Raw genomic sequence first — 24,125 nt, 5'->3', positions numbered from 1 at the left:
CTTCTCTCACGAAAACTTCTACCTCTGTGAGAGTTTGCTCGTCTAACCCTAGCTGCTGAGTGGAGCACGTGTATATAGGCTATAGCAGGGACCTATGGGCAAATATGACTAGGGCTTCCCACGTAATTAAGAATTCCTAATCTGACCCAAATTCATCCTTAATTACGTTAATTATAATTCATACCACTAAAAAATTATAACTGTACTCCCTGTCATATTCGAAATTGAATTTCGAGCTCCTATTATTAAATGCTAATTTATCTCCCCGCATAAAGATTACAGATACCCGTCTATTAAATTAAATTACTCACAATTTATTTAATTGACATATTAATTCCCTAAGACCTTCCACTTAACTTATTTGATGTGCCGGATTCAAAATCCACCTGCAGGGTTTGACATAATAAAAAATTATAAGCTTCCTCAAGGGTTATCATCAATCCCGATACCGAGACGTGGATTCCATCAATAATTAATGTTCACCATACACATAACGTCATCACCCAACTCACTGAGTTTATTGATCCATATGGAATCTCTTTTCTATGAGTCAAAGTAATAAACACTATATGCACATGTCCAATAATCATATCAGGATTAAAAGCATTAAGCACTCATAATAACCATGAGGTATTAATTGTTTTATATAGTCAGTATAAAAACAATTACTCCAAGATGGTCCTGTTCAATATACACAAAGTGTACTAGCACAAGGAGTTGGAACTATACCATTCTCAATAGTCAAGACAGACCTATTAAAACCTTGTGCTACAGTCCTGCCAATGGTGTATCCAATTTCATTTAAGACTGTGAACAATAAACTTATATTCTATAAGAACTGATGATCTAATCTTCTGTGTATAAGCCCTACACTACACACTAGATCACCTACTATATAGAATAAAAGACACATATGCATAATCATTAAATAAATAATGTCAGGCAAACATTGCTCACGAAGATTCTCATTAAAATGGAATAATTGAAGTTACTAATAAATACTAAAACCAATTACATAAAGCATGTCTTTTAGTATAAATCCCTAACAAGTACTACACTTCAAAGCACTTTAGGAATATGCATTTGATAAAGTAATGTCAAGGATATGTCTTATTTTCCTCTCTACAATTCCTTTTTTTTAAGGAGAGTGGGCACAAGATGACTGATGAATAATTCCAAATTGAGTTATATGTAGAGGATTGGTTATTAAAGTGCTCTATTAAACATAAATGATTAATAAAATCCTGTAGCTAATATCTAAGTTTAATTTTTCATATAGTTTTAAGAGAACTCGTAATAATCCTTGGTTTCAATTAAAAAATAAAAGATAAATTACGAGAGATTTCACTTTACAATTTACATTCAAATCGCTCATTTCAATTCCAAGTAAATTTCATTCTGTAGTTTAAATTTCAACTAGTTTTGCTAAATTTTTTAGATTTGGATAAGTTTTTGATAATTCATTAAATTTCTACAGAGATTTTGCAAGACAAAAATCAACTACCATTTTTTAGGGTGATGGAAAGTGGAAACTTTGACAATTTCATGGAAATTTTATGACCGTGCTCATTGGTGTACTATTTGGCCTACGTTTGAGAGGCCCAAACCATCTAACCCTTCCCTCCATTACCAATCTTCTACTGGTACTATACCTAAGCCATTGTGAATATGTTCATTCCTTATATATCCTTTAATATTATACCACTCATCCACCTTAGCATTCGTGTTTCAACAACTTTTACTTTTCGGATATTTTGTTTCTTATTTGCCCAACATTTAATCTATATAGTATGGTAGGTCTTATAGTTGTTCTATTGAACTTTCCTCTTAATTTTAACGGTATTTTACGATCATATAGCACGCTCGAAGCAGCCTTCCATTTTACCCAAAATGCTTTAATTCTATGTATTACATCCCGTCCGATTTCTTCTTCCGCTTCCATAATAGACCTTAGGTATCTAAATCTCCTAGTGCTCTTAATTTCTTGACCATCTACTTTAATATTTTCTCCAATATTCCTCCTACCATGGTTCAAATTACATTTCATATATTCAGTCTTATATGTTCTCATCCTAAAACCTCTAGACTCTAAAGCTTCTCTCCATAATTCTAACTTAAATTCTACCCACTTATACTTTCATTAAGCAAAGCAATATTATCTAATATCTACAAACAACATACACCATGATATCTTGTTTTTGGACACTCCTAGTGAGTTCATCAATCACTAGAGCGAAAAGATAAAGGCTGAAAGTAGAACCTCGTTATGCACCAACTGTGATTGGAAATTATCTATACTCTCCACGTGCAGCCCTAATGTTAGTCCTTTCTTTATCATACATATCCTTAATGAATTAGTATACCTGATTTATACTCCCTTCTTCTCTAAAAGCCACTATAGAACTTCTGTACGAATCCTATCATAGTCTTTCTCTAGGTCAATAAAAACCATATGCAAGTATCTTTTATTTACCCTAGATTTTTTCCATTAATCTTCTTAAAAGATAAATAGCTTCTGCAGTCAATCTCTTTGTCATAAAACCAAATTGATTCTTCGAGAGTGTTATTTTCACGATACTTATTAGGTATTACAATTTTGAATATCACCTTTGTTTTTGTATATCAGTATTAATTTGTTTTTTCTCCATTCATCTGGCATTTTATTATTTTTTATAATTATATTGAATAAATAGTTAACCATATGCTTCCATTATCTACTAGACATTTCCTATTAGGATGTTATTTGGTCCTATAGATTTTCCACTTTTTATTGTCTTTAAAGTCATCTTAACTTCATTGACTCTAATTTTGTGCATAAATCTCAAATTCTTAACCTTTTCCTTATTTTTCACTTCTAAGTTTAAGCTTTCAATTTGGTTTTCATTAAACAACTTTAAAAAAAGTTGCTTCGACACCTCTCTTTTATGTCTTCTTTTTTAATTAGGCCATTATCATCCTCACTCTTTATAAATTTTGCATTACCTAAATCTTTCTACTTTCTTTCTCTAGTTCTAGCAAGTTTGTATGTTTCTTTCCCCTTCTTTGTATCTAGTCTAGCATATAAACTATCACTAGCTCTATGATTAGCTTTGGGCCTATTTGGTGTTGTTGTTGTTTTCTATTTTCTATTTTATATTTTATATATTTTTTTCTACACAGTGAAGAAATAGATTATAATAGGGCATTTGTTTATGTTGCAAGTTTTCTGTCCCTATTGCTAGTTTTCTTTCCCTGTTCTTGGTTTTCGAATATTTGCGAAAAAATTGAAAAGCAGAATTTATGGTTCACAGCTGTTTTGACAACCTGTTGTAAAAAATTTTTATATCTAAAAATAGTTTTTTTTTTAGATTAAATTATTCATTTTATACACATTTTTTAATTAAAATAAAAATAACATGATCATATGATATTAAATATAATTAAAATGAAAATATGCATAAATTTCAAAAATATTAAAAGCTAATTACAAAATATACTGTTTTTCAATTGTCATGTACAATAAGATTGTTATTGTAAAGAAAAATTTGAAAATATAGCGATTAAGTATAAGTAAAAGTATTACATTTACTTTTATTTTGATTATATTATTATATATATATATATATATATTTTGCTTGGAGAACTCATATATATATTTTAATAATTATGTAAAATGAATGTGTGCTTTGTTACAAGAACTTTGAGACAACTTTTCACCTTCTTTTGCATTGTAAATTTGCTCATGTATTTGGAATATGCTTTTTGGCGTTATGGGAGAAAGTTGGCTTTGTCCTCCCTTGTTGGAAGACCTTTTAGAAATATCCTTCGCAAGTTTTGGTAGAAGAAAGGACAGGGCAACTTTATCGAAGTTTGTCTTGTTCTCAGTATTATGGGGTTTATGGATGGAACGTAATACTCGGATATTTGCTGGGAAAAAATTAAATCAGATGTTGGTTTTGGAAAATATAAAATATTTGGCCTCTTTGTGGTGTGTCGGATATGGATTTTTTAAAGAGGCGAGTTTTCAAGAGCTACAAAGAGATTGAAGGAACATGTTGACTAGATGATTTTTTCTTGGGCATTTTTTTTATGTTTTTGTTTAGTCTCTCAGCTTGTCTCGGGAGATTTCTCATTCTCCCTCTTGTAAATTCTCTTTCTTTTAATGATATCTTCTTTTGTTATCAAAATATATGTATATATATATATATATATATATATTTTGCAATTTTATTAGTTTAATCATATTTTTATAATATTATTTGATTTAAAGATGAAAATGAGCATTTTTTTTAAGTATTTAATTTTTTTTATCTTTACAAATATTAACCATACATGTTGCGAGTTTCTAGTATTTAGTTTCCATTTCTAGTTTTTGGTTTTCGTTTCTAGTTTGGGTTTTTATAATTTTTTACAGTGATACCAAACAGCCTGGAACTAATGGCCCTTTTTTGCATCTTTTCTTGCATTACTTTTCTAAGTTTTCTATGTTTTTACAATTTTACCATGTTTTATACCATTTTTTTTTTTTTTTTGTCTCTATGACTTTTTGCCTTCTTGATTCTACCACCAACTTTCTTTACTAGCCGAGAATCTTCCTCTAGATTTACCTGAATCTTTTGCTATCTTTTTAAAAGAGCTTGATCTTGCTCCACAAAGTGCCCTATTGTCCAATCACCCTATTTGATCATTTTATCTTTAAATTTGAAAATTTTCTCCATTCATATTCCACCACTAGTTCTCTTGCATTAATTTATGTTACTCTTTCTCTTCCATTTTTTAGTACATATATCTAACCCTAAAACTCTATACTATGTAGTCAAACATTTACCTAGGATAACTTTGCAATCCTACATGACAAACAATCTCCTCCTAGTTAAGAAAAAAATTGGTTGTCTTTTATTTTGTCCACTTTAGAACTTTGGAGAACTACTTCAAAGTCCAAAAATTTTAGGATAAGTAGGAATAAGACAAAATATATGAAATGTAATTTCAGGAATGTAAGAAGGTGTAGTGAAGAGAAGATTAAACTTGATAATCAAAAAATTAATAACACTTATGGATTTTGATTTCTTGGATCTATTATACAAGAAGAAGGGGAAATTGAAGTGGATGTATACATAGAATGAGAGTGGGTTGGGTAAAATGCAGGAGTGCGTTAAGTGTGTTGTGTGATCATAGAATACCCTTAAAATTAAAAGAAAAGTTTAATAAGATGGCTATAAGCCCAGGTATGTTTGATGGTTTAGAATATTGGGCAACTAAGAAACACATGCACAAAAAGTTAAAGTTTCTGAAATGCGAATGTTAATGTGGATGAGTGGTATAACATTAAAAGATAAATTAAGGAATGAGCATATGCACAATAATCAAGGCATAGCAATGGTCGAAGATAAAATAAGCGAAGGGCGCCTTAGATGGTTTGGGCATTTGAAACACAGGTCTAGTAGCACACCTATGAGGAGGAGTGAGTTAGTTATTTACTGTTTCTAGCTAAGAGCGCCTTAGATGATTGATGCATTCACATCAATCACTTAAACAATGTTGTCTCATCAGCATATCTGTTCCATAACTATTTAGTTTCATGCAGATTTTGTGCCTCCAGATGATGGAAGTAGAAATGTTGCTGTGGTGACTGGATTGGTTACAGCTGGAACATTTCTCATCTTCTTTGTTCTAAGTATTGTGTGGCTGCAAAGCTGCCCAGGACTCAAAGATATGATGTACCAAGGTACTTGCTAGCTAATTGCAACTGCTAATAATGATAATTATACTAGTAAAAGCAAGAACCAAATGTTTATCCCTGCTTTCCCCAAAATTTTCCCCTATCCTTATGAGATATGTGTAACCATATGCACAAACTCATGCATCCAATACACCAATAGAGCAAACGTTGTGCCCAAAAATGTTTAGGAGGTCTAAATTGTTTGACCTTGATGCTGCAACGATGGCTCAGTTTGCAGGCAATCCAAGCTGGGTTGGTCAGTCATTGTGATTGTCTATGTCAAGTGACTAACTGATTTCTTAGGTGATGAGGACATCGTCGCTACCTGTTAATATGAATCTCAAAATTTTAGGAATCAGGAGGCTTTTTTTATTTCATACACACCATCTGACACAGCATCTTCCACAGATTTAAAAGGTCTAGACCTACAAACTGGTTCACTTACCTTGAGGCAAATTAAAATTGCAACAAACAACTTTGATGATGCTAACAAAATCGGAGAAGGAGGTTTTGGCTCTGTTTACAAGGTAGTGAACACAGGAATTACTTTTCTATGATGCATTGCATTAATCTATGCCACAACTTTTCAAATAAAACTTCTGATTTGAGAACATATATCCAGGGTCTTCTATCAGATGGAACCATAATTGCAGTGAAGCAGCTATCTTCCAAGTCAAAGCAAGGGAATCGTGAATTTGTAAATGAGATAGGGATGATTTCTGCACTACAACATCCTCATCTAGTGAAGCTCTATGGCTGTTGTATTGAAGGAAATCAATTGCTGCTGGTATACGAGTACATGGAAAATAACAGCCTTGCTCGTGCTTTGTTTGGTAAATTTCGGATGTGATCTGCTTTTGGAATTTGAATATGAACGCATTGAATCCCAAATTTCATTGATTAATATTAATCTTTAGTTGTTTTAATAATTTGAAGGCCCAACTCCAAGCCAGTTGAAATTGGACTGGCCTACAAGGCAGAAGATCTGTGTTGGTATAGCAAGAGGTTTGGCATACCTCCATGAAGAATCAACACTGAAAATAGTTCACAGAGATATCAAAGCCACTAATGTGCTTCTTGATAAACATCTTAACCCTAAGATATCTGACTTTGGTTTGGCGAAGCTTGATGAAGAGGGTAATACCCACATGAGTACCCATATCGCTGGAACTTAGTGAGTTTCTATGGTCTAATACCTTGTCAATGCACTCTTTCTTCTCCCTCCCCCCCCCTCTCCCTCTCTCTCTCTCTCTGTCTCACACGCACACATTGTATGTCAATTAGCTTTTTTATTTATTTTTTATTGGGAGAAATATAAAAATAAAGCGTAGGAAGTTGAAGGACATTGCTTGCATTAGTTAGTATAGAGCTAAACCAAATCTTGATGTTTCATAAAATTTTTGTGATAATAAAAATCCTTTTTCCTTGTTTAATTTCCCATTCTGAATCAATATCTTTGGGTTGAATGCCATATAGGAATCACCATATAAAAACCAGGTGTAAGATGGGAAATTTGAGTTTCCTTATACAGTGTTTGGGTTCTTAGGACTCCTAAATAGAAGTCTTACTTGTTGACATTCAAGAATTGGCTTTGTTAGATTACCGACTTAGCAACGTAAGCTATTAGGTGGTGGGTCAATGTCTCTCAAACAATCCAATGCTTTTCTTCTCATGTGATCACTCTCATATGTGACCCGGCAAAAAGGTCAAACTCAAATGGGTGTATAACACTAATAAAATTGTTGTAAATCAGAAATAGTAGAAGAATCAAAGAAGAAAATACGGCATTTATGGTTGGAGAAGAAAAGAAGAAGAAAAAAGCAATCTGCATTTTTCCTGGAACCTTATGTACAGCTCCAGGCCTGCCTCTTATATATTAATAAGAACAAAAGTTAAAAAAAAAAAAAAAAACCCCACTCATGCAACCTAATTACTATAATAATATATTTTCTTCTAACATCCCCCTCTCAAGCTGGAGGTGTATAAATATCACCTAAACCCAACTTGTATCAATCATTAGACAAGGTGAGCTTAAATAAAGGCTTTGTGAAAAAACATCATTGATTTTACAAACGGAGCCCTCACTACCTTCTTCAAAACACAATTCCTCAAAAAATGGCAGCCAACTTCAATTTGCTTTGTCCTCTCATGCAATACGAACTGCTAGCAATATAAATGGTAGTTTGATTATCACAAAACATATCTATTGGTTTAGCTATTAAGAATCCCATCTTTGACAGAAGAGACTTCAACCACATAATCTCACTCATTGTATGAGCCAGAGCTCGGCATTCTACTTCAGCGCTAGATCTTGCAGATTATCTCCCGCAAATGTGCAATAACCAGTAGTAGACCTGAGGAAAAGAAGGAATCTTGTTAAAGAAATTGAAGATAATAGAGGAGAGATTATTAAGAAACTTGTTGGTAATAAGGGAGAGATTATTCAGGAACCTGCGCGTATTGAGTTTGATTACAGATTTTTATAGGAATATCTTTCATGAGGAAGATGAGGGAAGAATCGTGGTAGAGCAGTCGAGTTGGTTCCCTATTTCAGCTGATAAGGCTGCATGGTTAGAGAGACCTTTTGATGAAGAGATCAAAAGATTGATTTTTGAGATGGATAGAGAGAAGGCTCCTAGACCAGATGGTTTTTTTACAATGGTCTTTTTCCAGGATAGTTGGGAGGTTTTGAAGGGTGGCATTCTTAAAGCTTTTATTACGTTCTTTGATAATGGAGTTGTGTGGAGGAGTATGAACTCTAATTTATCACCTATATTCCAAAAAAAGAAGGTGCTGTTAAGGTTAAGGACTTTAGACCTATTAATTTGGTTAGTAGTGTTATAAGATGTTGGCTAAGGTACTGTTCTGGAGGAAACTACCTCTATTAGTCAGAGTGCTTTTATAGGTAATAGACAAATCCTAGATGCTTCCCTTATAGCTAATGAGGTGGTTGTGGTTGCTGCTTGAAGGAAGAATAGGGGGGCTTGTGTTGAAATTGGAATTTGAAAAAGCTTATGATAGGGTGAGTTGGAGTTTCTTGGATAAGGGTATGGATTAGAGGGTTGTTATCTTCTGTGGCATTTTTTAATCTTTTTAATGGCGAGGCTAAGTATTGGTCTCATGCATCTAGGGGTTTAAGACAAGGTAATTCGCTCTCACCTTTTCTTTTGACTATTGTGGTGTATGGCTTGAGTAGAATGATTGAGAGAGGTGTAGATAGAGGGTTGGTAGAGGGGATTAAGGTAACTACAAGGACTGCAACATTTTGCACCTACGAAGTAAACTTGGAATACTACAAAATGGGTGGGATGTTCAAGTAGGAAATAATATTTACTTATTCAAGTCCATGGAAGTTTTTATCGTAGATTTATGATTTTTTTCCATCCTAAGCTCCAGTATTCAATGGTTAATGGGGTGCGAATTCATTTTTGGGAAGACCATTGGATGGGGGATATTCCTTTGTCTACTAAATTCCCTTGTCTTTTTCATTTATCAAATCTCCATGATACTCATATTTCCACTTTTTTCTTCTAAAGAAGAAAGGCATTTTTGGAATTCTCATTTTAACAAGAGAGAGATAAATGAGTTGGCTCTCTTGACTAGGCTGCTTGATTCTTTTCATAATCATCTGGGGAGTGACAAAAGGTTTTGGAGCTTAAACACTTACGGGGAGTTCTCTAGCAAATCCTTTTTCTCTTTTTTGACTTGTGACCCTACTGCGAATAAAATTTGCTTTATATTCAATGACTCAGAAAGCCAAAGCTCCCTTGAAAATAAAAGCTTTCATTTGGACTGCAGTACTTGACAAAATTAATATCAATGACTTGCTTCAAAAGAGAAGACCCAATAAAGTCCTGTCTCCAGATATTTTTGTCCTTCGCTCAAGGAGTGGATAGACTTGTGCACATTTGTTTCTTTGCTGTCCTTACACGTTGGCTAATTTGCAATAAATTGTTTGGTATATTTGGTGAGAGTTGGGGTGTGTCCATCCACATTGAAGGCATTTTGCTCCATCACTTTTAGAGGCTTTGGTAAAGGAAAGGATAGAAAAGTTTTATGGCTATGCTCTATTATGGCTATAATTTGGTGTGTTTGGATGGAAAGAAATGGTAGAATTTTCAAAGGAGTGGCTTTGAGCCTATGTCTAATAACTTTGGAGTAGTGACTTTTCTTTCATCATTGTAGATGTTAGCAAATGGTTTTTTCTGCCACATATCTTTGGAAGACATGCAAAGGGACTGGTTGGCTCTCTTGCTTTGATTTCAGTTTTTGGCCTAGAATGGGAAATTTGTAATTATTTACTTTTGATCTTAAGGGAGGATTTTATTCTCCCTATTTTCCTTTTTGTTCTATTCTTCTTGTACATGCTGCCCTTTCTAATAAATTTTCTTTGTTTATAAAAAATAAATATATCTAGTAATAGATCTTTGATCATCAACAAAACCAAGCCCAATCCGCATAAGTGTATCTCATGATCTCAGTCTTTATTGCATTTATACATAAAAAATTTGCTAGGAGAGCCTTTAAGATAAGTGCAAAATCCTACAAACAACATTCCAATATGGTTGTTTGGGATTTTTCATTTATTACTTGCCACCCTCACTGCAAAAGATATGTCAGGTCTAGTGGCATTCAAGTAGATCACCTTGCCAGCCAATTGCTTGTATTGACATTTGTCTTCTTGACATTTGTCTTCAAATTCCGGTCCAACATTCCTAGGCAACTTCTGTTAGAATCCATGAGAGTATCAACTGGTTTAGCTTCCAAAAAATTAATCTCATTTAGCAAGTCCAAGGTATATTTTCACTAGAATATAATCAACCCTTTCCTACACTATACAAACTTAATACCGAGAAAGTAACAGAGAGTACCCAAGTCTTTGATTTGAAATTTAATTTGAATCCACTGCTCAACATAACTACAGAAAGTACCACTCTTGTCTTCATTTGATGGACAAAGGTTGAATGATCTGAGTAGCATTAGATAAAGCCAAATGTAGAGAGCACTACACTAAACTTCTCAAACCAGGCCCGAGGAGACTGTTTAAGACCATGAATGGCCTTATGCAACCTATATACTTTACCATCCTCCCCTTGAACAACATACCCTGGAGGTTGCTCTATGTTTACCTCTTTTTGTGCAAATCTCCATACAGAAAGACATTTTTTGCATCAAACTGGTTTAAGGACCATTCAAAAATATCAATACATGAAAAGAATTTAGTTGAGCAACAAGAGGGAACGTCTCAAAATAATTAATACCATATTTGGGTGTATCCCTTGCCAATCAATTGAGCCTTAAGACAACCTATAGAGGCATCAAGAATTTATTTGATGGTGTAGATCAACTACACCTAACCAACTCCTTACCAAGAGGAAGATTCACCAAGTGCCATGCGTGGTCTTAAATTTCCATTAAACTATTGAAATTTCCACTTTCCATCACCCTTGAAATCAAAATGGTAGTTGATTTCCATCTTCCATAATTTCCATTAAAATTTTAATGAATCATCTTAAATTTATTCAAAACTCAAAATTTTGGTGAAGCTTGTTGAACTTTTAACTATAGATGAAATCCTTGGAATTCAATGTGAGATCTAAATGGAAAGTGAAAATTTTCTCTTAATTAATCTTTTTTCTATTGAAACTAAAGATTATTAGAAAATATTTTGAAATTATATGAAAAATTAAACTTACAACCATGGTCTTAAATTTCCACGAAATTGTTGAAATTTCTGATTTCCGTCACCCTTGAAATCGAAATGGCAATCGATTTCCGTCTTGCATAATTTCCGTCGAAATCTCAACGAATCATCCGAAATTTATCGAAACCTTGAAATTTTAGCAAAATTTGTTGAATATGCAATGAAATTTTGTCGAAATTCAAACAAGAGATTCAAGAGTGAAGTGAAATTTCTCTTTTAATTTATTTTATTGAAACAAAAGATTATCACAAGTGCTTTTGAAATTATATGAAAAAATAAACTTATTGTAATATTTTATTTAACCATTCATGTCTAAATTATCAATATTTGTATAATAAATAATTTTTAAATGAATTATGAATTTCATTTGCATTAACTGAATATGTTTAATGTACATTATCTTACAAGCATGTTTGATACACATACTATTTTACAACTTTTCCACTTCATACAAAACATAGATGTATTTAATTTGTAATATAGTAGTCTTAAAACTTATATTATTATGTTTGTTAACCATTTCTAAAGTTTCACAAATAATTTCATGCTTTATTGCTAGTTTCCGTTATTTTTTCAAATCGAAATTGAAATTTCCGTCGAAATTTCGAAATTTGAGTCGAAATCGAAATTTAAGACCTTGCTTACAACAACATTTTGTTTAACCATGCATGTCTAAATTATCTTTATCTTATAATAAATAATATTTAATTGATTTATGAATTTAATTTATATTACCCGAATATTTTTAATATACGCATTATTTTATGAATTCATCAAGTACACATATAATATTATAACTATTGGACCTCATATGCAACATAGATGTATTTTACTTTAATATATTAATTCTAAAACTTACATTATGTCTATTAACCATTTCTAAAGTTTCATAGAAGAATTTGTCATTTAACTAATTTCCATAATTTTTCAAATCAAACTCAAAATTGACATTGAAATCAAAGTTTCCTTTCTTTTGGAGCTTTGAATAAAACCTTGGTCCCACGTCCCGCGAGTGGGCAAGGCATTCGTTTCTACATCCATTGCATGCTTTCATGTAGGGTTAGCAAGGGCTTCAACATTTGAGGTAGGGATAAAAAAAAAAAATAGACAAGTCAGAAGAGCTTATAGGGCTAAGAATGTTGTGCAGAGTGGCTGAATGCCAATGTGCAGCAGAAATCAACAAATCAAATCCGGAACAAGTGATGCAAGCAACCAATGATAAATATACGGAAACACAATCACACCAGCGTAATTAAAAAAGCAATAAAACACATGACACAAGAATTTACGTGGTTCGGCAATGTGCCTACGTCCACGGGAGCAAGTGGCTGATTTTTGCTATCAATACGTTAAGCTTACATCAAGGGTTACAAATATTGATTAAATGCTAACCCTATGCATACCCCGAAGGAAAATCCTCTAAAATCTCAATCTACTGATCTCTTGATTCAAAATCCGTGATCTGCGCCGAACATTACTGTCGATGGTTTCAAGCAAACCGTTGACAGTTTGATATTGAGAGCAAACTGTCGATGCAACTGTTGACGGTTTCTTCCTGCAGCCCCCTTCCTTGTTCTTTGTTTCACCATGCTTTCTCAGTGCATGCGTTCCACTCAATATGAGCCACATATCCAACAAGGAAGGTGAAGAATTGAAATATAATTAGCAATAATGAGCAACTAGGACTGATGAGTACATATTGAGTACCTTTCTGGTAAGCAATGGGCATATCCAACTCACATTGGAATGGATCTCCAAAAGTAGAAGTTGAAATAATAATGGGTAGAAGAGTTGGTTGCATGGTGGTAGTGATGTTTGTGCTTACTTCTCATCATTCACAAGCCCTTCATAAACTCTCTATTGTTTCTTTGGGTCACTAACTGATGGATTTGGAAGATTAGAAGATTTATGGAGAGGAATAATAGTAGGAACAAGAGGATCAACATATAAGGGGGGATCATAAATCATTGATGGGCTCAAAACAGATTCATCCAAGGAAGACCTTGCACTAGAAAAATAAGATGTCCCCTAAAAAAATGTGACATTTGTAGAAACATATTTCCTACAAGTGTGGGGATCATAACATCTATAACCTTTCTGAATTCTTGAGTATCCAACAAAGACACATTTAATAGCACGAGGAGAGAACTTGTCTTGTTCAGTATGTGGATCATAAACAAAGAACTATAGAGAACATGAGTTTTTTGGATACACAATGGGAATTCGTTCCCCTAAAACGTTGGAGGGCATCCTGCTGAGCAGAAAATAGACTATAAGAAGAGCATCAGCCCAAAAGGTTTTAGGAATATGCATATAAAGGAGTAGAGACCAGACCATGCTATGTCAAGTTAATGTTTGTTTTTTCTTTCATCTATTCCATTCTGCTTGGGGGGCATCTATAGATGATGTTTGATGAATAATCCCTTTGAACAAGCAAAAGACTTGAGCTTGTTTAGAACAAATTCAAGTGCATTATCAATTTGAAAAATTTGAATACCAATGCCAAATTGAGTTTTTTTTTTTTTCCTAATAGCATTGAGTAAATACATTCAAAAATTCTGACCTATCTTTCAACAAATGGATCCAAGTCATATGCAAAACATCATCCACAAAGGACACAACATATTGATGAGTAATTAAAATTTTGACTCTATATGGAACCCAAATATCTAAATGAATAAGTAAAAACAATGATTTACTACGAGGCTCAATTCTAAAAGGGAAAGATGTCCTAGCATTCTTTCCTAACTAACACGTAGAACATCAAAACGAGAAAGAGACTTGAACGCAAGAAAAACTTCTTTTAGTTTTTCAAGGGATGGATGAACAAACGAGCATGCCACTAGTCAAAAGAAACACTATGAGTAGAAATTGAGGATGCTATATGAAAAGAACTGAATCTATTAGCACCACATCAAAATAGTATAAGCCGTCCTTTTCAAGCCCTCCAGCAATCCTCTTCTTTGTCTGAAGATCCTGAATAGCACAATTAAAAGGAAAGAAGGTCACAGAACAATTATGAGATTTAGTTTATTGATTAACTAATAACAAGTTCAAAGGAAATTTAAGCACATGTACACAAAGGAAAAAGGCATAGAATGAAATGAAAGAATATTTCCTCGACCAAAAACTGGTGTAGCTGAACCATCAACAAGAGTAAGATTAGAATGTAAAGTAGTGGTTTTTAAGGATTGAAATAAGTTAGGACTACCTGCATATGGGGGGATGCTCCAGAATAAATAACCTAGGTGAAAAGGATGAATAGGCAAGAAGCCTGGCTGTACATAAAGGAGCCACAGTAGTGTTAAATGTAGAAGGTTGAGTTTGGAGTTGTTGAACCGTGCTGACAAGATTGTTATACTCGTCTTGGCACACGATAGTTGATGTACTCAACCCCCTAGTGGAGTGGCCAAGTGCACTTGAAGTTTCAACAATGGAATTGCCCTCAACAAGAGACTTATTGCATATCCAGTAAGCCCAAGAAAGAAAAAAATAAGCTAGCTTAGCAAGTTTAGTCTGGGTGCAAAAATAGAAGCCCAATTTAACTAAAAACTGAAGATACTCTGAGAGGCCTTCTTTGAATGATGGGGGCCTGGGTTTATAGCCTTTAGGGGAGACAGACAAAATCACGTAGGTTGCTGAAGCTGCCAAAGAAATCAAAGGGAGAGTTGGATATGCTTGAGAAAACAAGGAGGGAGGAGAAACCTGTGAAAGTGGCTCCATGCATCACAAATAATATGGAAGAATTACAAATGAATCAGAGGAATCTTAGAAAGTACTAAAAAACATGAAAGGGAAATCTGTTGTTGGTCCCTCTTTCCAATAGACTAGAAGTGAAGTTATCAAGGTTTCAGAAGAATATTTTCATGCAAATAGGGAAGATTTTACAAAGAAGGCTGGATTCTTAGAGAAATTTGTGGAAAATACAGGAACATAAAGTATAGAGATGGGCAGGGAATTTGATGGGAAGCATTCAGAGTCTAATACAAAAAAGTGCGATCTTCCCAATTTTGATATTGAATTGGAAGATTGGTATGAAGATGATAACAACTTGCTGCTGGAACAGATTTGGGAGTACAAGGATTTTTGTCTAATTTCATCTTGGACGAAAGATGTGGAAAACTCAGAGGCTGATAAAGAACTAAAAACAAGTCTGGACAAAGATTGAAATGAAAATCCAAAGCAAGATTTCTGAAGGAGGTAGGGAATTGTAACAGGTGCGCTTTTTTTTATCAATCAGGTAAGGTTTTTTCAAGCGTTTTTATAGGTTCAAGGAATCTTTTTGATGAGGAAGCTTTGGCTGCTAATACTTTCATGGATAATTCTTTTTGTTCTCAGCCTTTATTTCATCCTGTGACTAATCCAAAATCTGGGGCTATAAATTCTGAAAACTGCAGTGCGTTAATTAATTCTGGCAAAGGTATCTTGCTTACGCCTGTGGCTGACCTAATTCAAACAAATTACCTTTCTTGCCAAAGGGAATTAGATTCTGTAGGAGAGACATTAACCCTTGATCCATTGGAAGACGAGAGGTGTTGGCCTAACAAGGCTTAATCTTGTTTTGATGATAACAAATCAAGAATACTTAACATGTTTGTTTGAGTTAAGTTTCAGGGCTCAAGTGTTTTTATGAAATCAAGTTCGTATGTGATGTAGAATGGGTAAGGGTGGCCTAGTCCTACAGCTTCATTTCACATGTTGAATTTTTAAACGGTGTATGATGCTGTTCAGAAATAAGTCCCAAGAGTTCTTTCACAAAGGATAAGTTATATGCAACAAATATGTTATTCAAAATTTCAAGAATTTAAGTTCTATTATTAGCAAGCAATATTCCCACAATTGATTTTAAACTAGAAAGTATCAATATTACAATCTATGGATTCAAAGGGCTTATCAAATATGGAATTTCAGATTTCCAGCAAAGGCTTTAATATAAGCAAGGGTTTACAATATATAGCAAGGATTCAAACACAAGTACTAAAATTACCAAGAGAATTGTTTGGATGACTTGACGTTGTTCAACACAAGTCTTAGACCATGCCAGAAATTTTCTTGGAACAAGCTTTAAAGCATTGAGACAAATGCAGCAATGTAATGGAAGGGAAGTGGAACTGCTGTAAGTATGTAATGATCCAAATTAATGCTGAATTTACCAATCAAAATGATGGTTGACTTGATGATATTCTACACAAGATAGAACTCTCCTGAAGTCCTTTGTGCAAACTTTGAAATGTAATATGTATGCTGCAATGGAATGGTGGATTGTTGGCCTTGGGTGTAACTTGGTGGTGGCCGTGTGGGTGATGGAGGGAAGTCGTAAAAGTGGGATAGGGATGGAGTCGCTGGATAGAATTGTGGTCTCTCACAACTTGATCTCTGAGGAGAACGGCGTAGCCTCTCACTACACAATCACAAGAATTGGACAAAGTTTAACAAGCTTCGCAAAGGAAATGCCCTTTTAATTCAATATTAATACTTTTCTCTCTACATAGTTCTTACAATGAAGGGGTATATATAAGCTAGCATGGGGGGACAAAGCATTAATAAGCTTAGCTAGCATGGGGGGACAAAGACATTAAACAACTAACAATTCCCACACAAACATAGGAGACACAAATAATAAAGACACCAACTTACTAGACACATTAATTACTCTTACAAGTCACTAACAAAATAAATGCTCCAACTTTCTAGACATAATAAATACTAACACAACTTACAACACACACAACTTACTAAGACATGCGCATGCAAGCAAGCAAGTTGTCTTGTAAGATTACAAATTAAATATAAAAAAAAAGTCAAAGGGAGGCCCAATTCATGTGGGGCCCAATGGAGCCATGTGTGGGGCCCACATGGGTCTTGAACTCAGACTTGCTTCGGCATCTCTACTTGGGTCTTTCTCAAACTGAAAAGTCTTCAAGCCTCTACAAAATAATTATGAGCTGATGTGGACATCTGGGGGTCGTCCATGTGTTAGCATATCATCAAAGGAAATGTGGACATCTGGAGCTCGTCCATGTGTCACAATGTCTAAAAGTGACATAGGTAGGGCATGTTGATCCCCATTAGTATGTTTGAAGATAAATGAAGTACTGAATAAAGCTCAGAAGGATATTGGAAGTTTCACAACATGAAGACTTAGGAACTTAGATAGATTTATCTTGTTAAAGTCTCATGTAAGTACTTCAAATTTCAATATTGATAATTGAAGCTCGTAGGAAATATCATGAACTTAGAGACCTATTTTTATACATGGAAAATATTTTCATAAGGTCCAAATTAAGTTTTCCAAGCTATACATTCAAATTTTGGAACCAAACTTTGAAAAACATCAAGTGGCCAAGTGGTTAGGCGACTGATATGCTACTAACCTTGTTTTTAAACAAACAGAACAGGAAAAGGCGACTGACCTACCCGGACCAGTCGACTGACCTACCCGGACCAGTCGACTGACCTACCCGGACCAATCAACTGACCTACCCGGATCAGTCGACTAACCCAATACTGACTTTCAATATGCGCTATTTTTAAAAGAGCTCAGGCGACTCACCCATTGTGTCTAGTCGACTGATGTTTATGTTTAAACTATTAACAGCGCTGGTTTTTGTTTCCAATTTTGATTGAATGGTTTTCAAACTTACAAAAAAATTGGGGAAAACATTTAGAAACCTTTGTGCACTATATATATGTATTATTCTTGCACATTAGGGTAAGACCCGACACACATACAAATTGAAAACCTAAGATTTATACTGCTGAAAGTTTTTTAAAAGAGCTGCTTTGTGTTCTTGCTAAACCTTTGTGATAATCTTATTCGTTTCACTGAAATCCACACTCTCCGCTGCTATATGAATGAATGTTAATGAAAGTGCATCGTGGATGAATGTTGGTAAACGATAGGCTGGCTAGTTAAGCAAAAGTGCTTTAGCTAGTGCCACACGGCCCTTCACAATGGTGTGAAAATAGTCGGACCGTGACATTTGGTATCAGAGCCAAGGCTCAGTTGCTATGAGAATTCAGTTACCTTCATTGTGGGATTTTGGAAGCTTTGGTAAGTGACCATGGCACCAAACACTGCTGAGAGGATCAGTGTGCTGGAAGCACAGGTTGAGACGACAACCAATACTATGGCCGCGGGGGTGGCCCAGATAAGAGAACTTGTTGATGAGGTGATGGGATCGCAAAAACATCAAACAGGTTTGATAGGAGACCTGTCAGAGGACTTTCACCACACAGTTGAAACTTTGCAATCGCGGATGGCAGATTTGGATGCAAAGATGAATGTGATGGTTCTTGCTACGAGGAACTCCAACACTTCGGGAGTTAGTGAGACCAAGGTGCCAGAACCCAGGACGTATGGGGGTGCCTGAGATGCCAAGGAGTTAGAGAACTTCTTGTTTGATGTGTAGCAGTACTTTCGCGTTGTGAGGATGGCCTCAGAACAGGCAAAGGTGGATACTGCGACCATGTACTTGATTGGTGATGCCAAACTGTGGTGGTGTACCAAGTACAGAGAAATTGAAAATGGAAGTTGTGTAATTGATAGTTGGGCAGACTTGAAGAGAGAGCTCAAGGCCCAATTCTTTCCTGAAAATGTTGAGTGTAATGCAAGGAGAAAACTAAGAGATCTCAAGCATACGGGGTCAATCAACGAATATGTGAAACAATTTTCTGCTTTAATGTTGGATATTCAGGATATGTTGGAGAAGGACAAGTTGTTCTATTTTCTTGAGGGGATGAAACCGTGGGCAAGAACTGAACTTCATAGGCAAAGGGTTCAAGACTTGTCAATTGCACAAGCGGCTGCAGAACGCTTGACTGACTATGCTGGTGATGATACCGCTTCGTCCAAACGGTTTGGCGAAGAGGGAAACAGTGGAAAGTCTTTCAAGAATGGCAAACCCAAGAGTGGGGGAGCCGACTCTAAATCATCAACCTCAAAGGAAGTTTCATCGTCTCAAGGGTTCAACACACCCAAGGGAAAGGGTAAACTTGAGTGTTTCTTGTGTCGAGGTCCTCATAGAGTTTTTGAGTGCCCTCACAAAGCATCACTCAATGCTTTACAAGCTTCCATTGCAGAGCAGGTAGTGGAAGACGATGGGGAAGAGGATGATGCCCCGAGGGTGGGTTCAGTGTGGCTGGTGAGCGCATTGGAAAAGCAAGAAAAACACCAAAAGTTACACGAGCAAAAGGGTTCATGTTTGTGGACTTGAGGATAAATGGGAAGAGTACTCGCGCTATGGTGGATACGGGGGCTACTCATAATTTTGTTTCGCAGTTGGAAGCATGGAGACTCAACTTATCCTTAGAGAAGGATATAGGACGCATAAAAGCAGTTAACTCTGTAGCCCAGCCTACTCTGGGAGTAGCCAAGCAAGTTACTGTGAAGCTTGGACAGTGGGAAGGTCATGCGAATTTCACAGCGGTGCCATTGGATGACTTTCCAGTCATTCTAGGAATGAAGTTCCTAAGGGGGACGAGGGCAGTGCTGATGCCTTCGGCTAGTTCCCTGTGTCTGATGGGAGATCACTCATGCATGCTGCAAGTCGTTGCAACGAAAGGAGATGACGGGAAGTCCCTTTCAGCCATACAACTCAATGAAGGATTGGGTAAGGGTGAGCAGACACGTCTAGCCACGGTGGTGGTAGACAAAGAAGTAGGCCAAGAGCTGGAGCTTACGACCATCCAAGCGGTGTTGGATGAGTATAAGGAGGTGTTGTCGGATAAGTTGCCTCACAATTTGCCTTCACGACGGACTGTGGAGGATGAGATCTAGTTGTTAGCAGGAGTGAAACCACTTGCTAAAGGGCCATGTCGGATTGCGCCTCAAGAGATAGTAGAGTTGGGGAAGCAACTTGATGAATTGGAAGCGGGATGTGTTCGCCCTTCCAAAATACCGTTGGGAACATCGGTGTTGTTTCAGAGGAAACATGAAGAGCATCTACGGAAGGTGTTCGACAGGTTGAGGGGAAACAGTCTGGATGTGAAGAAGGGGAATTTCTCTTTCGCTCGGCGAAGCAACAAATTCCTTGGTCAAGTGGTTGAACAAGGTCCTATTCGGAGGGGTATGGAGAAGGTAAGGATAATTCAAGAACAGAAGATCCACACGACAGTGAAGGAGTTGCATTCCTTTCTTGGCCTTACTAAATACTGCAGGAAGTTCGGTGAGGGGTATTCGTGGAGAATGACTCCAATGACAGGACTACTGGGGAGGTATTATTGGCCGCACATGCGGGATGATGTGGTTGATTATACCAAAACTTGTCTCACTTGCCAACAAGACAAGGGGGAGCGGAAGAAGTATGGTACTTTCATTGCCACACCAAAGTACTGTTCCGCAGAGGAGACGACACAATTGTTTCTTGTGACTATTGTGAAACATTGGGGTGTTCGCCAAGTTGTTATTTGTGACCAAGACTTAATGTTCACTGACAACTTCTTGACAGAATTTTTCAGGATATTCAGGTCACATATTGACATCTCTTCGAGTTCTCATCAACAGACAGACGGAATGATGAAGAGATTCAGAGAGCTACTAGATGAGTACTTGTGCCATTGTGTCAACGACAACCAGAAGAATGGCGTGCAACTACTTGATGTGGCTCCATTCTGTGGCGACGCCCAAAAGCGCTCAACAACCAACAAGAGCCCTTTTGAGATTGTTATAGGCCAGCTGCCGCTGTTACCTCACACGGTGGGCGAGCCGTACAGACGAAAGAGTCCCAGGGCATACATCTTCACCAGTGAAGGGAGACAGAATGTAGAGTTTGCCCAAGCCTATCTGGAGAAAGCTTCTGAGCAGACGAAGAAGTGGGCAATGAAGGGGAGAAGACCGCAGTTTCATGTCAGCTGCCTCAAGCCATTCAACGCCAACACCAATGACGTGAGCAGAAGTCAGTCTAATAGAGCAGAGTTGAAGACAGTGCAACCTGACAGAGATGACGTTGAAGAGATCCTTGCAGACAGAAAGTTCACATCCTCAAGGAAGAAGCGGCAGAAGTTCCTAGTGAAGTGAAAATGTCTTGATGACAAAGAAATCAGTTGGATTTCAGTGGAAGATATTCAACCGTTCGTGGACAATTTTGAAGTGTACCTACTGCCAAAAGTCTACGAGGACGTCGACTGCATAAGTGGGGGAGAATGTCACGAGCTAAGCTTGTTCAGGGCATTATGCTTGCCTGTGACCGCTTATCTTGTGTGCTTGGGATGGGTTTCCATCATGTAAATACTAGTATAGGGTTATTTTCTACTAGTAGAGTCTTTGTAAGCCAAATACGGCAGTATGACTCCTCGGTCACTTTGATGTTTCCTAGTGCCAGGATGATAATTACATAAAAACCTCTTTAGGGGAGGGTGAGTGTTCATCAATCATTGTAAAACTCACTAGCAATTGTCAACGTGCTTAGCCTACTTGCCTCCCTCGCAAAGTACACCATGTCAACGGAGGATTTGTTAATGAATTACGTTTGCTTTAATGTTTACTGCTTGCTTACCACGGCTTTCGTGAATTGATTACTGTTTCCACTACTATCTGAATGAATGTTAATGAAAGTGCATCGTGGATGAATGTTGGTAAACAATAGGCTGGCTAGTTAAGCAAGAGTGCTTTAGCTAGCGCCGCACGGCCCTTCACAACGGTGTGAAAATAGTCGGACCGTGACACCTAGCATGAGGATTGTTCTTGTTAGAGAGGCGGCTCCACCTTGATAGGAGAGAGGTTTACTTCACTTGGTAACGAAGTGGAAAGGAAATCCTCAAAGTGGGTTGCTTGAGGCAAGGACATAGCCTACGGCCGAACCTTGTAAAAAATCTAGTGTTCAGCTCTTCTTCCCTTACTCTTTAAATTCTTGGAAGATATAACCTGCGTGTATGATTTATTCTTATTGAGTACTTGCTGAATATTGGAATGTGCTGAATATTGGTTTGGTTGTGATTGAATCTATATTGGTTGTATGGTTGTGTTGTTTAATTGAAAATTCAGACAATTTTAATCTTTGAATTCTAGTGTGAATTTGCTAAGGTAAAAGTATAGAGATTAAGTGTTTGATTACAGCAAAGATATCATAATTATTTAATTCACATTATTGATTTAGTGTCTTGAGAAAATTGTTAATTGTTGCTGGAACTCTGAAGTGATTATTGAGTACAGCTGAAATTTTGATTTTGATAGTTGGTTAACTGAATTGATTGAAGTATTAATTTTGGATTATAATTTCATATTCATATTCATATTCATATCTAGGATTCCTGATTGGTATGGTACGGTCGCTGCTTAGATATCTTGATTGTGTGATTGCGGAAGTTTAAAATAAATAAGGATTATAGTTAATTGGAATTCCGCAAATAAATTTTTAATAACCCAATTCACCTCCCTCTTGGGAATACATCTTAATTTCAATTGGTATCAAAGCGTAGGTTGTAGTAAATCCTAACAAGTAGCTACATAAAGATCCCTATGGCACACTTAGGTGTATCCCCTTTTGGTGAAGGCCAATCTTCATCTAGACCTCCCATTTTCTGCGGTGTAAATTACACCTTTTGGAAACAACAAATGAGGATATTCTTGCAGACTATGGATTGGAAGGTCTGAAAAGTAGTCACACATGGTGACTTTATTCCCACTAAGAATGTAGATAATAAAGAAGTCCCTAAAGAAGAAGTTGATCTAAATGACTCAGATATGAAACAACTGCAAATTAATTATGGTGCAATGAATGCACTATGTTGTGCCTTTGACGCCAATGAATTCAATAGAATATTGGATTGTAAATCGGCTAAGGTATTTGGGACAAGTTAGAGGTTACCTATGAGGGAACAGTAAATGTTAGGGACAGTAGGATTGAAATGCTCACCAGCGAGTATGAGGCTTTTAGGATGAACCCTGAGGAGTCTATCACTAGTATGTATACTAGGTTCACCCACATAATAAATTCCCTTAATGCACTAGGTAAGAACTACTATATCTACGAGATGATAAGGAAAATCCTTAGAGGACTTTCTCTTGTTTGGGAACCTAAAGCCACCGCCATAACTGAAGGCAGAAACCTGAAAAATACTTCCCTAGATGAACTGATAGAATCGCTTCTCACGTACGAGATGGCGATAACTGAAAGAACTACTGAGGGTAGTAAACAAAAGAAGTCAATAGCTCTTAAAGCCTTAAAGGAGAGCTCAAGTGAGGAAGAGGACAAAGAGGTGGATGATGATGACCTAGCCCTATTCACTAGACGTCTAGGAAAATTCTTTAATAAGAATAAAAGATTTGCTAGAAAATTCAGAGGGCCAAGAACAGATAAGGGTGAAACAAGCAAGAGAGAAACAAAAATGAACCCCCTACCTGTTATAATTGTAAGAAAGTAGGACATATAAAATTTGATTGTCCACAGCTCAAGAAAGACGCCAAGAAGAAGAAAAAGAAAGTAATGAAAGCAACAACTTGGGATGACTCCAGCTCAATTGACTCAGAAAGGGAATCAAGTGATCAAGAGATTGCTAACCTATGCCTCATGGCTAGAGACAACGAGGGAAATTCTTACTCAACCTCATTTGCTAAATCTAGTGATGAATTTTGTAATGACTCTTGTGAGAGTATGCCTTCATATAGGGAAATTCAAGTTGAATTATTCTCATTGCATAAGAGATTCATAAAAGTATCCAAGAGAAACATCATTCTAAGAGAACAAAATGAAACATTAATGAACCAACTAGAGTTATCAA

At 36.2% G+C, this 24,125-nt stretch overlaps 1 protein-coding gene across 6 annotated transcripts in view; it reads left to right on the top strand.

Moving 5' to 3' along the window:
- The window catches only part of LOC131150949 (probable leucine-rich repeat receptor-like serine/threonine-protein kinase At3g14840), a 110,171-nt gene that overhangs the window by 56,158 nt on the left and 29,888 nt on the right, over positions 1 to 24,125 (top strand). For all 6 annotated transcript variants that reach the window (XM_058102051.1, XM_058102059.1, XM_058102067.1 and 3 more), the window contains 4 exons: positions 5,567 to 5,707; positions 6,110 to 6,228; positions 6,324 to 6,534; positions 6,638 to 6,875. In XM_058102051.1, the coding sequence (XP_057958034.1) occupies positions 5,567 to 5,707; positions 6,110 to 6,228; positions 6,324 to 6,534; positions 6,638 to 6,875 (709 nt within the window). The remainder of the gene's footprint in view (positions 1 to 5,566; positions 5,708 to 6,109; positions 6,229 to 6,323; positions 6,535 to 6,637; positions 6,876 to 24,125) is intronic.

Source organism: Malania oleifera, chromosome 1, assembly GCF_029873635.1.
Source record: "Malania oleifera isolate guangnan ecotype guangnan chromosome 1, ASM2987363v1, whole genome shotgun sequence".
Lineage (NCBI taxonomy): Eukaryota > Viridiplantae > Streptophyta > Magnoliopsida > Santalales > Ximeniaceae > Malania > Malania oleifera.
Note: the sequence above shows the minus strand (reverse complement) of the source record. Positions and strands in the feature narration are given on the sequence as shown.